Genomic DNA, 15092 nt, shown 5'->3' with positions numbered 1-15092 from the left:
CTCAGCTCACCTGTCCTCAGCTCACCTGTCCTCAGCTCAGAAAGTCTAATGCGAGGAACATAGGCTCTGAACCAAACTTCATACTGAATGACCAGAGTTCTTCCACCAGTTTATCCAGTCTGTACTGGTTTATCCAGTCCTGAGCCTTTATGAGGCACTGGTCATGTTCTGAGGAAGAGGACGGGGTCTGAAGAAGGTCTGAAACGCTTCTGCACTAAACTCCGTCCTGGATTCCTTCTCGTACACACCTGTCCACCAGGTGTCGCGTGATGACACGAACATTCAAAATGACCACTGATGTCTCGTATTGTGGGTTTAATGAGCGTTAATATCATTCACACGTGTAAATCCAACAGACTCGGATTTGACAGCTTAACTGCTAAACGTGTTGCACCATCACGAGGTCGTGCAGCTGCTGTGATGTCACGTCAACCCTGTGACGTCACACAGCGACTCCAGCAGCTGGAAGTAGTTGTACTTGATGTCATACTCCATGTCGTACCAGAAGTTCACTGCAGCAGAGACAAAACACGCAAACATTTATTCTGAATTCAACTCAAATGTGGTTTTTCACAAAAAAAAACACATTTGAGTGGCGGCGGCAGCTGGAACAGCAACAGGTCATCTGCTGCGATCAGGTGTGTCTTACCTGCGATGCAGCCATGTGACTGCTGGACGTGGTGGAACCACAGAGACGGCAGGTACAGCATCTCTCCGGCCTTCACGCTGCAGTGGACTGGCCGAGCTCGCCGATACTGCGGGTACCGCTCCAGGTCCGGGTCCAGAGGGTCAAGAGGGATCCATGGGACCTGTGGGGGGGTGGTGGGGGGTGGTGGGGGGTATCAGGGTGAATTGCAGTGTTTTAAATAGAACAGAGAGCGCTGAGATTAACAGAGCCCTGAACACACCTTCTCAGACTCGCTCTGATCGACAACCTCAAACTCACCGTCCTCCCGCTGACGGTACACAGCCTGCTGATACACACCTGTCACACAGAGAGATGGTTACTATGGTTACTGGGTTACTATAGGTGGATACGGGGTGGTTACTGTGGTTACCGTAGGGGATGAAGGGTCGGTCTGTGGGCGGCAGCAGGATGAAGTTTTTTTCTCCAGAAATCACACAGTACAGATTCTCATAGTGATCTTTGTGCACTGCGACAGAAACACACACACTGTTTACACACGGTGAACACACAGGATGTGGCTGCTGAGCTGTGTGAAGTTCAGATCTCACTGGAGGTGACGGCGTTTGCCTCGCCGAGCCAGAAATTCACTGCATCAGGCAACTTTCCTGAAAGAAGAAGAAAAGGTCAAAGGTCATGAAGATGTTTGTTGTATGTTCACTTCTATTTTCTGTAAACTGAAAAGTGTTGAGGTTCAGTGACGCGTCACAGAGAAGAACTGGGACCAGTGGAAGAATATCTGATTATTAAAAACGTTACAGATCAATTTTCTGTCAATTAACTAACTGATTCATCGTTTCAGCTAACCCCACCTGAGGCGTTTGCAGGTGTGACAGGTGTCCCGTCTGAGCGTGCTCAGAGGTCTGAACTCACCGAGCGCAGTGCTCATCCAGGGAATGTGAGGCTCCACGTCGTCCGTGAGCTCTGGCAGCTCCTCCAGCAGGTTGGAGCACTGCTTCTGAACATAAAACACTCCACACTCCTCCACCTGCAACACACACACACACACACACACACGCACGCACGCACGATCCATCAGGACTCCACGTCAGAGTCAAGGTGGATGGAACCTGATCCTCACTCGTCCTGCAGGGGACAGCAGTGTCTCTCTCACCTTCCCCTCAATGATGTCGAGAACAGAAGAAAACGTCATCTGTCTCTCTTCAGGCATCACAAAGCGATCACCGTTGACGGCGTCAGCGTAGCCGTTAGGAGTCACTGCCACACTGATGACCTTTGACCCCACCTTCTCCCTGCAGAAAGGAACCAGGATCAAATCCACCTGACCACAGAAGAAATGTGCAGGCGTCATTGAGCGGGGCTTCCTCACCTCAGGTACTCTGGCGTCCACCTGGACAGAGCCGGCCAATGGCTGAAGGCGTTCCGGATGACGCAGGGCTTGTTTGGACCAATCCAGTCCCGGTAGAACAGCAGCGGGTCAGGTGGCTCCTCCAGGTACTGCACTGATGGGCTCAGATACAGATCTGCAGTATAATGACAATCGATCACTCCGATTGATCAGCTGACTCAGTGTGACTGCTGGTGATGGTGGTTAAAGTACTGTGGCACCAGTGACAGCTGCAGAAGTAACGCTGCGTGCGACTGTATCAGGAGCATGATAATAACTGTGTTATAATACTACAGCGGTAACAGTAGTAGAACCGGTAGTGACGTGTGTGGGAGTAATATGAATGTAACAGTGGCACTGACAGCACCAATAGTGACAGATGTAAATATAAACAATACTATGTATGTAATACTTGTGTAAGTAAAGCAGTAGCATCAGTGCTGATGCTGTACTGCAGTAATATTCGCAGTAATACTCGCAGTACCGCTGTAATACTCGCTGTAATACTCGCAGTACCGCTGTAATACTCGCTGTACCGCAGTAATACTCGCAGTAATACTCACAGTACCGCTGTAATACTCGCTGTACCGCAGTAATACTCGCAGTAATACTCACTGTACCGCAGTAATACTCGCAGTACCGCAGTAATACTCGCTGTAATACTCGCTGTAATACTCGCAGTACTGCTGTAATACTCGCTGTACCGCAGTAATACTCGCAGTAATACTCGCAGTACCGCAGTAATACTCGCAGTAATATTCGCTGTACCGCAGTAATACTCGCTGTAATACTCGCAGTACCGCTGTAATACTCGCTGTAATACTCGCAGTACCGCTGTAATACTCGCTGTACCGCAGTAATACTCGCTGTAATACTCGCTGTAATACTCGCAGTAACACTGTAATACTCGCTGTAATACTCACAGTACCGCTGTAATACTCGCTGTACCGCAGTAATACTCGCAGTAACGCTGTAATACTCGCTGTAATACTCGCAGTACCGCTGTAATACTCGCTGTACCGCAGTAATACTCGCTGTAATACTCGCAGTAACGCTGTAATACTCGCTGTAATACTCGCAGTAATACTCGCTGTAATACTCGCTGTACCGCAGTAATACTCGCTGTACCGCAGTAATACTCGCAGTAATACTCGCTGTACCGCAGTAATACTCGCTGTAATACTCGCTGTACCGCAGTAATACTCGCTGTAATACTCGCAGGACTCTTCTCACCGTGAGCCTCCAGTGAAAACTCAGTCACGCGTTTCTTCACTCGCTCCATTGTGAGTCATCTCAGCTGATCCGGTGTCAGTTTGACTCCGGTAACTGTGAAGCTCCGTCCTGTCTGACTGCTCCGAACCTCGTGCCGCCTTGGTGCTCTGTTTACATCCTGTGCGCATGCGCAGAGCTCCGCTGCCGTAGTATTTGTGTAGCAGGTCTCCACCTGCAGGAGGGAGGATGAACTGCAGGCGCGGGTGGAGACACTGACCCAGTCTGATACAACTGAAGTTCAGCTTCCTCATCTCCTGACGCACGCACGTACGCACGCACACGCACACACAAACTACTTTTCAGCCTCATTTTTACAGTTCAGTGTAACTTATAACAGCATCATATTCAAGATTCAGGAGTCTTTATTGTCATTGTGCGAAAATAACAAAATTTTGCAGAGACTCACGGCTTTAAGACACAAATACTTATGAAAATATAAACATATAAACACAAAGTACAGTAAGTAATGAAGTGTAGAAACTCGGAGGTGCAGTGGTAAAGTGTAAAGTAGCATGAAAAGGAACTGCTCAGAGCTGGACACAGTGAAGTGTACAGCTCTGACCTTTCCAGCGCTGTCTCAGGTCTGTGTGAGTGTTTGTGAGTTCAGGATCTCGTCAGTGTGGATTGGATGCAGCTGTGCCTGTTTGCCTGGAATCAGGTCCTGGAAGATCCAGGATCAGGTCAGGTGGTTCAGTCATGGACGAGTTGGCGTTGGAGCGGTACTTTGATGATTCCATTGCAAATGTGAGTACAGGCTCTGAGGCTTCATCTTTATTTAAAGACAAGTTAAAGGTGAAGAGGGTCAGCGAACGCAGCTGCTCACAGACGAGGGAAATCTGTCCAAAAAGTTTGATCAGTGACATCACTGTGTTTCACTGCTTTCACCAGACAGTGACAAGAAAAACTTCTTCTTAAATGTTCTGATTTGAAGTTGGACTGAATTCAGGTTATTCTGAACCATTTAGTTCCTAAAATTCATCTGCCAGACGACACTGCACCAAACGTTGAGCACGTTTTCACTGCAGTGTTTTACTGCAGAGCAGGAAGCTAGTGTGTTTCAGAGGAGGAGCTTCCTCTCAGGTCACATCTGGCAGTTAAAAATTCTACATAGGCTGAAGTGTACAAACTGATTCTAATCTTTTTTCATCTCAGTGTCTGTAAATCTGACTGGGACAAACTGCACTATGTTCTTTTTTCTACATTATCAATATGAAATGAAAATATCTGTACCTCCCTGCGTGGTCGCCTACATGCTGTGCTATGAAGCCACTTCTGGAGGAGAAACATCCAGAGTCAGGTTTGAGGATTTTCATTCTGAAATGTACCTGCACAGGTTTTTAAAACCTCCCCATCATTTCTGTGAAATGTAGGATAGAAAGTCAGAGTCTGCAGCGATGACGCTGTGGAGGACACGACATTTTCACAAACCAAAGACAAAGAAGCTGATGAGCAGAGCTGTGAAATAAAAGGCGTCAGAGCTCAGCGCAGGACAAACACGTGTCGCGTCGTGGCTGGAGACTGAAGCTCAGACAGGGACTGGTTCACGGGGATGATGACTACCAGCTGACCTGAGGTCTGCTCAGTGAGCAGGTCACAGACCAGCAGCAGGACTGGACTAACTGGACTGGACTGCACCAACCTGTGCTAAAGGTGGTACGAAAATAAAGGTTAATTGATTGATTTCCTCCTGCAGGACTCCAGCTTCATGTTGGGGGAGGAGCTGGGCCTCCAGCAACCCACCCCCCATCCACAGGCTCCCACCCCCTCCCTGCAGGACTCCTCTTACCTGTTGGTGAAGGTGGGGCTGAGGGGAGAGCTGGGGGAGCAGCTGGACCTCAGTTTTCTACCTGATGAACTCAGCACACAGGAAGACACAGGTGTGACATCACTGATGAATCTGTAGTTGTTGTTTTTTTCAGTAAACTTTATTGTAAGTACACAAGTGACAAACAGTATAACCTGAACACATAAACACAGTAGGAACCAAAACGACAGAAGAAAAAAGAGAAGTAAAGAAATAATGAGTCTGTAAAAGTTTCAGGTGTTTTCTGTTTTAACCTTCAGCTGCAGATGAAATGTGATGTTTGATGGAAACATTTATAAACTGAGAGAAATTCCTGTCATAATCCCTGAAACTGACTGAAGACACAGACACAGTGTGAAGTCAGTGTGACTCTGATGGGCCACGTTTCCTCTCTGCCTCAGCAGCAGAGACTCAGACTTCAGCTCTGAACGTGTCCCAGGACAGCGGTGTGTGTCTGAACTACAACTCCCAGGATTCCACAGCAGCTGACCCCCAGCAAGGGGTGTTTACATCAGGACTGGGGACCACTGCCTCCCCCTTCTGTCCCATGACCCCCATGACCCCTGTGACCCCTGTGACCAAGAGATCAGGAATCATCCCACAGTTACAGTAAGTTACTGATGGTCTCTCTGTAGCACTGAGACTCACAGCAACAATCCAGGTTCAGACAGAAATGATCCTGCTGGACCTTCAAACGCTGGATGATGAACTGTGCATCCTGTAACACACTGACAACATATTAAGTTTAATCCATCCCTCAAGCTGGGGAAATGTATTCTCTGCATTTTACCCACACTAAGTGAAGAAACACACGCGCTTGGTCGAGGGATCGAACCCACGACCCTCCGATCTCAAAGTCCAAAGCCACATATTATCACTGCTTGTCAAAGATGGACCCATAACCTCTACATCTGGCACAAACAGGCACCCAACCACGCGGAGGCGTACCACCGCCGTGTGGTACTTCTGTTAGATTTGATACTTTAGAATCTGTGAATTTCTTTGCCCTTGTTAGTTTATTTCTTTTTGCACTCTGTATTGGTCAGAGCACCCTGATTTCATTGCACATGACTGTGTAATGACAGTAAAGTCTATTCTGTTCTATTCTATTCCAAAGTGAGATGAACACAGAAGCTTTGGGAGCAGTGTAGGTCTGACTTTCAGTTCTGTTTTGTGTGTGTAGGAACATTGTCTCCACAGTGAACCTGGGTTGTCCTCTGGACCTGAAGTTCATCGCCCTGCAAGCCCGAAATGCTGAATACAACCCGAAGGTACTGAAACGCTTTCCACTGTCAGACTGTCGGTTTTAAAAGTACGTTTGGAACTTATGAGGTGATGGTCTGCAGCTCCCAGTGTAGTTTCAGGAGCTTGTTGTTCCTCGTTATGGTGTGTTTCAGCGTTTTGCAGCTGTCATCATGAGGATCCGCGAGCCTCGAACCACAGCGCTGATCTTCAGCTCAGGGAAGATGGTGTGTACAGGAGCCAAGAGGTTAGTTAGAATTTAACAAAACCTACGAGGGCTGAGCTGAAGGAGAAGGAGTCAGTTTTAGAAAACCCAGCACATTTATTTCTCAGCATCATCTCCTCCTACATTCACACACTTTGTCCAGCGGTCGTGGATCATACCGATCCCTGCTTCGTACAGGTCGGAGCCATGACATCTTCATCACTGTCAAAATGGTGAAAACTGACCCTCCTCTTCATCTTGGGGCAGAGGTGGTAGACTGAGGGCCCAAAGACCTCCTCTGTGAGGAGCCATAGAGACCGAGGCAGCGCACGACTGCACAAAGACCGATGTCCATATTCTCAGACAACTGGAGACGACTGGAGATTTTCAATGACCCCAAACAGAAAAACCACAAAAGTTATGAACTTGTAATATAACGTCTTCATTGTCACTTGCTCTCACTTTTTCTCCACCTTTCTCCAACTGCTTTGGATGTGAATACCTCAAACTAAACTCAGGCCCTGCTCAGGAGATACTGTTTCCAAAGCAGATGAGACATCACCTCACAACAATCACATCAGCAGTAAACCAGAGTGAAACACTGGGTAGAAATAATGCCACCTCTGTATCTATCACCCTCCCTCTTCCCGTTTTTGCCCCCTCTGATTGCAGGGCTGTTTCTTTTGCCAGCTACAGCTTCACAGTGACTTCGGTTGTGAGGAAAGCTACAGGAAACCAAAGCACCATCCTCTTTGTGTTTCGGTCGTACAATGGCAAATGCACTTCCTTCGTGCCGTAAACTGATGCTTTATTCTACAGTTATTACAGTGTGCAATCAACATTTAATGCACTGACGGTTAGAAGAAGAGTAAACCGATCTCAGCTCCACTTCCTGTACTGACAGCTGATTCAAAGAGCTGCAGCTCTGTGGATAATCGATCAGTGTACTATAAAAAGCAGATACCATCACATTTTGTTTTAAAAAGCACTGAGACAATAAACCCGTTTTCAGAATCTCTAATCTCCAATCAGTTGTCTCATAAATGAACTGACTGTTTCAGCTCTAAATGACACTGTCACCCTGCCGTCCCTTTAGTGACGTATATCTGAGACATCTCGGTTTATAAAGGACAGTGGACACGGAGAAGAACTTTGTACATGAGACCCAGGTTTTTAAAGTTCAGATGAAAAAAGATGCAGGTTCCAGGTCGGTGAGGTCCTGCAGTGGAAAGGATTTTTCTCTTTGCATACAGAAATGACTGTGCAGGAATATTTGTCTTCAGTTTACTGACCCTCTTCTTCCCTCTGGGTGTGTTTGAGTGAGGAGCAGTCACGGCTGGCAGCCAGGAAATACGCCCGGGTGGTGCAGAAACTCGGCTTCCCTGCTCGCTTCCTGGACTTTAAGGTCCAGAACATGGTGGCCAGCTGTGACGTTTGTTTCCCCATCAGACTGGAAGGACTGGTCCTGACCCACCAGCAGTTCAGCAGGTACAAACACTGACTGCTCTTCTAGAAGGATAATTTAAACACAGCTACTGAGACTAATTGTATGAATGTTTCTGTCTCCACAGTTATGAACCAGAACTGTTTCCAGGACTCATCTACCGGATGGTGAAACCTCGTATCGTCCTGCTCATCTTTGTGTCTGGGAAAGTGGTTCTGACTGGTAATGAAACTCTAATATCTCCACACGCTGATAGTGAAGAAACAGCAGGAGGGTCGAGTTCAGTATCACCACATAGTGATGAACAACTAAATCGAATTCCCCGTGTCTGTAACAAAAGCCCTTTGCGTTCACTAATGGAAAGAAGTATGATCAGATCTTTATCTGATGAGTGTTGTTGTTATAGCTCGTGCAGTCAGCTGGGAGCATGCAGAGTTTCAGCTTAATACTAACGAAACATTTTGGTGTTGATTGTTGTTGACGTGCAGTAAGTTGTTCTCATCAAAGAGAGATTGTTTAACTCCATGTTTTCTCCTAATTCTGAGATCTTTTCTTTCATGAGCTAAAAATTCAGAAATGTTTTCTCCTCATTATGAAACATGGATCTTGTAATTATGACTGATCCACAGATTTAGTTATGAAGCTCGTATGTATTTGAAACATTTTGTCATTATTAAATATGGATCTGATATTACAGAACCTAATGATGAAACATCTCATGATTGAAATGAAATTTAAAATGACAAAATTGCTTCTTTCTTCATGAGATCATTTTTCATAATGATGAGATTCAGATTTCCATCTAATAAAGTTGTAATTCTTATTTAGTCGTGTGTTAAATTCCAGGAGCTAAAGAAAGAGCTGAGATCTACGAAGCGTTTGAGAACATTTATCCCATCCTGAGAGGCTTCAGGAAACAGTGAGGACTCCGACATCACTTCCTGTTCATTTATAAATAGACTAAATTAGCGTGTGTGTGTGTGTGTGTGTGTGTGTGTGAGAGTCAGCTGTGTGTTGGATGTTTCACCAAATCACTGCACAGTAAAACCAACCTGAATCAGACATTCATTAGAAAACTGTGAACTTATATCTGATCATTGACAAAAGTCAGAAAATCAGCTGCTCCAGCTTTAATCAGTGACTTGAACTTGAATTAATGTGGATTAATAAGACTTTGATTCCTCTGCTGATGATTTGCCTTTAAACTGTGTGACCTGAAAGGGGATGGATCCATCGTCCCTGATGCTATAAAGTAAAGTAAATAGCAAGAACTTCAACAGGTCCTTGAAAATGGTCGTTTCAAAACAGTGTCTGTGTCTTTGACTCTGATCCAAAGTTTTTCAAAGACCTGTTCAGTCCAGTCCTTTACGGTTTGGACGTCCTCTGTCTGGTTTGACTGTATGGCGATCCGTGTGATGACCCTATTCACCAGTGTATGGACAATAAACTTGTTTTTCTTCTCCTCTCTGTTCAGCTCGTCACTGACTTCTCTTTGTTTCACTTGACACGTCCACTGACGTGGCTTTACCTGATGCTTCTAGGTGAAACTGAAAACAAGCAGTGATGTAGAAGGGAAACTGATGTTTCAGATGTGAGGACAGCAGCAGCTCACTTCTGCCAAACGTCTCACAGAGGTCCTTGAAAATAATCTTGAGAACTTTTGAGCTCGCAACATTCTCAAGGACTCCTCTCACTCTGCAAATGGTCTGTTTGACCTCCTGCCCTCCAGGAGGCGCTTCAGGAGCCTCTGCACAAGAACCAGCAGACTCAGGAACAGCTTTTTCCCCACAGCTGTTTCCTTATTGAACTCAGCGCCCCTGTAACCCCCCACCTCCACCTCCCACACCAACCCTGCCCCCTGACCCCCCCATCACCCTCACACACCATCCAAACTCCTCACACCACCCACCCTCTTTCTCTATATAGTGTACATATATTCATAAACCTGCCTGTATAGTAAGTTTATATTACCTGTATGTCTGTACATACACTTAGATACATAATGCATCTGTATAGTATGATCATAACTGTACATATTGTTATCTATTTATTTATATATGTATGTATATACAGTATGTACTGTGAACACTGTTTATCCTGCACTTGCTGCTGTTGCTCTTCTGGTTAGATGCTAAACTGCATTTCGTTACTCCGTCCCTGAACATGTGTAATGACAATAAAGTTGAATCTAATCGAGTTAAGATGACAACCTTTGACTTTGGCCCAAACACTTTCAAAGATCCACTTAGCGATGTCACGTGCAGGTTCCAAAGAAGATGTTACCAAAGAACAGGTTCAGAATCAGGACAGCTGCAGAAGGACGAGGACGAGAAGCAGCAGAGGAACAGAAGAGACCGAGCCGCCGCTTCCTGCCCACAAACACTGATCTGTGGTTCGTCCAGATTCACAGCAAAAATCAAGACGCGCTTCAGCCATGTTACGTCAGCTTCCTGTCTCCTTTCAGCAGAGACCTCTGTCCACAGTCAAACACCTGGACAACATGAAATCAACAAAACTGCATCATGACAGCATGTGGTGAGGACTGAGACAGACAGCTGCTAACATCTGTACGTGATCATCAGAGACAGAGGACAGTCTCCTTCAACATCAACGTTTTCCACTTACACATTTTTCAGACACTGATCCAGGATCAGAGATTTCATCTGATCAGCACATCATGGGAAGCGACAGTCGTTCATAAACTGCTGCCGAATCCAACATGTGTCAAACATGCATCACGTCTGATGTTAGAACCAGTTTTCAGACTCAGCACCACGGACAGGAAACACTGATCAGCTGTATGTTGTCCTGCTGAAGGATGGGACAGTGTGGGAGCAGGAGGACCAGCATCGGACTCTTCAAAGTCCCGCCTGTATTTCTGGTATCAGCTGGTCTTCAGCTGAGCTCTAACACATTCTGGGGTGATCCAGGTGTTTCTACCTGTGATGGGATGTCACAGATTCGCGAAGCGGGCACCGTCTCCCACTCTGTCCCCAGGTCCATCTTGTCGTCTGTCGCTACCTCGTCTCCACTCTCCTCTGCCGGCCCCACGGCCTCGGGCTCCACGAACTCCATCGACTCCTCCGGCTCGGTGCTCACCTGGAACGGACCGGTCCTGGAACAGATGACACTGACTTACAGGCCAAAGAACAGACAGACAGGAAGACAGGCAGGCAGAGGGACAGACAGGTGCATCTCACCTGCCCAGGCTGTCGTTGTCAGGGGAAACCAGAAACATGATGTTCCTCAGAGTGTGATGAGGCTGAAGCTTCTCACTGTCAACATGCTGCACACACACAGGACAGGACAGGACAGGACAGGACAGGACAGGACAGGACAGGACAGGACAGGACAGGACAGGACAGGACAGGACAGGACAGGACAGGACAGGACAGGACAGGACTGAACCGGACAGGACAGGACAGGTCAGGACAGGACAGGACAGGACAGGACAGGACAGGACAGGACTGAACCGGACAGGACAGGACAGGTCAGGACAGGACTGAACCGGACAGGACAGGACAGGTCAGGTCAGGACAGGACAGGACAGGACAGGACTGAACAGGACAGGACAGGACAGGTCAGGACAGGTCAGGACAGGACAGGACAGGTCAGGTCAGGACAGGACAGGACAGGACAGGAAAGGAAAGGACAGGTCAGGACAGGACAGGACAGGACAGGACAGGTCAGGTCAGGACAGGACAGGACAGGACAGGACAGGACAGGACTGAACAGGACAGGACAGGACAGGTCAGGTCAGGACAGGACAGGACAGGTCAGGACAGGACAGGACAGGTCAGGTCAGGACAGGACAGGACAGGACAGGAAAGGACAGGTCAGGACAGGACAGGACAGGACAGGACAGGACAGGACAGGTCAGGACAGGACAGGACAGGACAGGACTGAACAGGACAGGACAGGACAGGACAGGACAGGACAGGACTGAACAGGACAGGAAAGGACAGGTCAGGACAGGACAGGACAGGACAAGTGTTCCTCTTAAACATAAAACAGTTTTAAATATGAATAATGTGAAATGTTTCCCATTTAATTCTTCTTTCAGTAGCACTTACAGTGTTAGCATGAAGTGATGAAGTGTACAGTAGAAATCCAAACTGTGACAAAGGTGAGAACAGTAAAGTCTGAGCAGTGAGTCTGGACAGAGACAATAGAATCTAAAGCATCTAGTTTTCTACTTTCCTTTCAGTCTCAGAGCGTCTGACCTGTGAGAAGCAGAGGTGCAGGATGTTGGTGTTCAGTTTGCTCAGAGCTCTGGTGAAGCGACACCTGCTCAGGTTCTCCCCACAGAACTCACTGAGAACAGAGAACAGGGTCACTATAAAACACCACACACACGGAACAACCTGACGCTCTGTTTTCCTGACAGTGGCCTGCAAGTGAAGGCAGCAGCAGGTGTTTCCTACCTGTTGCACAGCTTCTTGGGCAGGTTGACATCCAGGATGTGAGGCAGGACGGTGACAAGCTGTGTGGCGTAGCAGAGGGCGGCGCTGACGGTGTGAGCCGGGTCAATGTGGTCCAGCTCTGCAGCACACAGGGGTCAGAGGTCAGAGCAGACACCAACAGAGAGACACGTGAATACATACAAAACAAAGCAAAGGATCAGTGTGGAGAGAGGACACGGAGTTAATGCTGACGCCTCAGCTCAGATCAGGCGACCACACTGAATGACTTCTTCTTCTTCTTCTTTTATTTTGTATATAATAATATTTGAAGTTACACGTTACTCGATGTAAGCTAACTGTAAGCTAACTGTGTGTCACCGCCCACAGAGCAGGTGAAGGCTGGTGATGATCCGGGGGAAGATCACACAGGCTCACAGCTCAGTGAACAGTGTTACGGTCACATACAGCGTGTTCATGGATTCAGTGGCAGTTTGTACACGACCCTCACACCATGGAGTTCATTTGATCTGAGGGGAGAAGATTCATTCATCTTTCATTATCATTATTCCAGCAGTTCAGCTGAGACGGTCATGTGAGACAGTTGGATTGTTTCCCCCTGAACAGCCCACAGTGTCAGGCCTTATATATTTATTTACTGACTTATTTAAACACCTGTGGCCATAACACTGTCCAACCTTTGACTCTGCTGTTCTTCGTCTCCTTCACCTTCTCCTATTTCCACTGTCTTATTATATACAGCTGTGTATACTTTCATTTTCTAAGTAGTTTTGTAAATGAATGGATTCATTACATTCTTTTATAAACCTTTCTGATCATGTTGATGGTTAATACAGTTTCTGCTATGCAGTAAAAGTATTTATGAAGCTCTTGCTCTAAGTTTGTTGATGGTTTTGTTCCATCTGATCTGGTTTGCACACGTAACATAACCATCCAGGATCCCACTGATGGAGGCTGTTTCCCTGAACTTGTAATGAATTACCAGGCTGTTTCTATGTGGGCTTAAATCAAATACAGAAATAATAGAAATGTTTATTAAATCTTTCTGTTCTTTACTCTTGACAAAGATCAGAAGACACAATTTGTGTTTTCCTTCTCTGTGTCTTTTGTTCTTACCAGTTTAAATGACACTGAAAACACTAATTCACTAATTAGTCCCACAATGATGAAACTGCATAAGAAAAGGAACACGAGTGTTTAACCAGCACAACACAAGCACAGTGCAAGTAGTGTTCATTAAATGTTTGTGTGTCTGTAAAGCACTTAGAAATGCAAAATAGGTTAGGCATGAGTGTAACAGAAACAGCAGGCTGAGGGGAATGTTTTTTTATTTGAATATTTTTTATTTAATGTTTGGGAGAAACCGGAGCACCCGGAGAAAACCCGTGGATTATTATTATTATTATTTTTAATATCTGGGAGAAACCGGAGCACCCGGAGAAAACCCGTGGATTATTATTATTATTAATTTTAATATCTGGGAGAAACCGGAGCACCCGGAGAAAACCCGTGGATTTTTTTTTTTTTTTTAATAACTGGGATAAACCGGAGTACCCGGAGAAAACCTTTTTTTTCTCCTGAAGGAGAAGAATCTGCAGATGAGACTTTGTTCTTCTTGTCTCAGATAATTGGTGAGAGAATCGAACATTGCATCTGCTAACATTTGTGGGTGAAATATCGATATAGAAGTGCCAAAGAACTTCAACACATCTTTGGAAATAGTCTTTTCAAGTTTCAAAGTAATGTCTGACTTTAGATCATAGTTTTTGACTCTGATCCAAAGTTTTTCAAAGACCTGTTCAGTCAATCTCTGTGTACTTTGGATGTGCTCTGCCCTTTTTAACTTCATGGCGACCCGTGTGATGACCCTATTCACCAGTGTATGGACATAAAACTTCTTTTTATCCTCCTCACAGTTCAGCTTGTCACAGAATTCTCTTTGTGTTTCTCTTGCTACCTGCGCTGACTTGGCTTTACCTGATTCTTTCAGGTGAAACACAAAGCGAGAAGTGATGGTTTTAAAGTCTGGTGTTTCAGATGTCAGTGAGGACAGCAGCTGCTCAGCACCACCAAACTTCTTACAGAGGTCCATGAAAATAATCGTGGGAACTTGAAACATATTTTCTGGGTCTGTATCAAAATGACAACCTTTGGCTTCGGCCCAAACCTTGTCAAAGAGTCGCTTAGTGACGCGTCCTAAATATATGTCCTGTTTTGTCTCTTTGGCGATCAGTCTCATGAAAATCCTCACCGCAATGTAAACACGAAACTCTCTTTTTTCTTGAACAGCACACCTGTCTTCGTCTGGTTGTCTTCTGTCCATGTCGCACCTTGATACCTGCGCTGACTTGGCTTTACCTGATTCTTTCAGGTGAAACACAAAGCGAGAAGTGATGGTTTTAAAGTCTGGTGTTTCAGATGTCAGTGAGGACAGCAGCTGCTCAGCACCACCAAACCTCTCACAGAGATCCCTGAAAATAATCCCAGGAACCTTTAATATATTTTCTGGGTCTGTATTAAAATGCCAACCTCTGGCTTCGGCCCAAACCTTGTCAAAGAGCCGTTTAGTGATGCGCATATTTATGTCCCGTTTTGTCTCTTCGGTGATCAGTCTCATGAACATCCTCACCGCAATGTAAACAAGAAACTTTCTTTTTTCTTGAGCAGCGCT

The 15092-nt window shown here is 46.1% G+C and overlaps 2 protein-coding genes across 4 annotated transcripts; one reads left to right on the top strand and one right to left on the bottom strand.

Annotated features, from left to right (window-relative positions):
• Positions 1 to 285: 285 nt before the first annotated feature.
• Positions 286 to 3417, bottom strand: jmjd7 (jumonji domain containing 7). Its single transcript, XM_041060523.1, has 9 exons — positions 3267 to 3417; positions 2016 to 2169; positions 1800 to 1938; positions 1559 to 1673; positions 1237 to 1293; positions 1059 to 1154; positions 909 to 985; positions 650 to 809; positions 286 to 512 (listed from the first exon to the last, which is right to left on the bottom strand). Exons 1-9 carry the CDS (start codon positions 3313 to 3315, stop codon positions 424 to 426), a joined length of 936 nt encoding a protein of 311 aa, XP_040916457.1. The 5' UTR covers positions 3316 to 3417; the 3' UTR covers positions 286 to 423.
• Positions 3418 to 3786: 369 nt separating this feature from the next.
• tbpl2 (TATA box binding protein like 2) lies at positions 3787 to 10117 on the top strand. Of its 3 annotated transcripts, XM_041060803.1 has the most exons (8): positions 3787 to 4049; positions 4999 to 5182; positions 5511 to 5718; positions 6293 to 6380; positions 6507 to 6598; positions 7877 to 8044; positions 8128 to 8222; positions 8847 to 10117. In XM_041060803.1, the coding sequence occupies exons 1-8, from the start codon at positions 4002 to 4004 to the stop codon at positions 8921 to 8923; spliced, it is 960 nt and encodes a 319-aa protein (XP_040916737.1). In that variant the 5' UTR covers positions 3787 to 4001; the 3' UTR covers positions 8924 to 10117. The 3 variants fall into 3 exon arrangements, with proteins under 3 accessions (XP_040916737.1, XP_040916736.1, XP_040916735.1); XM_041060802.1 differs by lacking the exon at positions 8847 to 10117 and having other exon boundaries at positions 5514 to 5718; positions 8128 to 8576; XM_041060801.1 differs by lacking the exon at positions 8847 to 10117 and having other exon boundaries at positions 8128 to 8576.
• The last annotated feature ends 4975 nt before the right edge of the window (positions 10118 to 15092 follow it).

This window comes from Toxotes jaculatrix, chromosome 17, assembly GCF_017976425.1.
Source record: "Toxotes jaculatrix isolate fToxJac2 chromosome 17, fToxJac2.pri, whole genome shotgun sequence".
Classification (NCBI taxonomy): domain Eukaryota; kingdom Metazoa; phylum Chordata; class Actinopteri; family Toxotidae; genus Toxotes; species Toxotes jaculatrix.
Note: the sequence above shows the minus strand (reverse complement) of the source record. Positions and strands in the feature narration are given on the sequence as shown.

Coding starts and splice junctions, on each gene's coding strand:
- tbpl2 (XM_041060801.1), top strand. CDS start 4,002: ATGGACGAGTTGGCGTTGGAGCGGTACTTTGATGATTCCATTGCAAAT. Junction 5,183..5,510: donor CAGCACACAGGAAGACACAG/GTGTGACATCAC, acceptor TCTCTGCCTCAG/CAGCAGAGACTCAGACTTCA. Junction 6,381..6,506: donor ATGCTGAATACAACCCGAAG/GTACTGAAACGC, acceptor GGTGTGTTTCAG/CGTTTTGCAGCTGTCATCAT.
- jmjd7 (XM_041060523.1), bottom strand. CDS start 3,315: ATGGAGCGAGTGAAGAAACGCGTGACTGAGTTTTCACTGGAGGCTCAC. Junction 986..1,058: donor CCGACCCTTCATCCCCTACG/GTAACCACAGTA, acceptor TCTGTGTGACAG/GTGTGTATCAGCAGGCTGTG. Junction 513..649: donor GTCACATGGCTGCATCGCAG/GTAAGACACACC, acceptor TCTCTGCTGCAG/TGAACTTCTGGTACGACATG.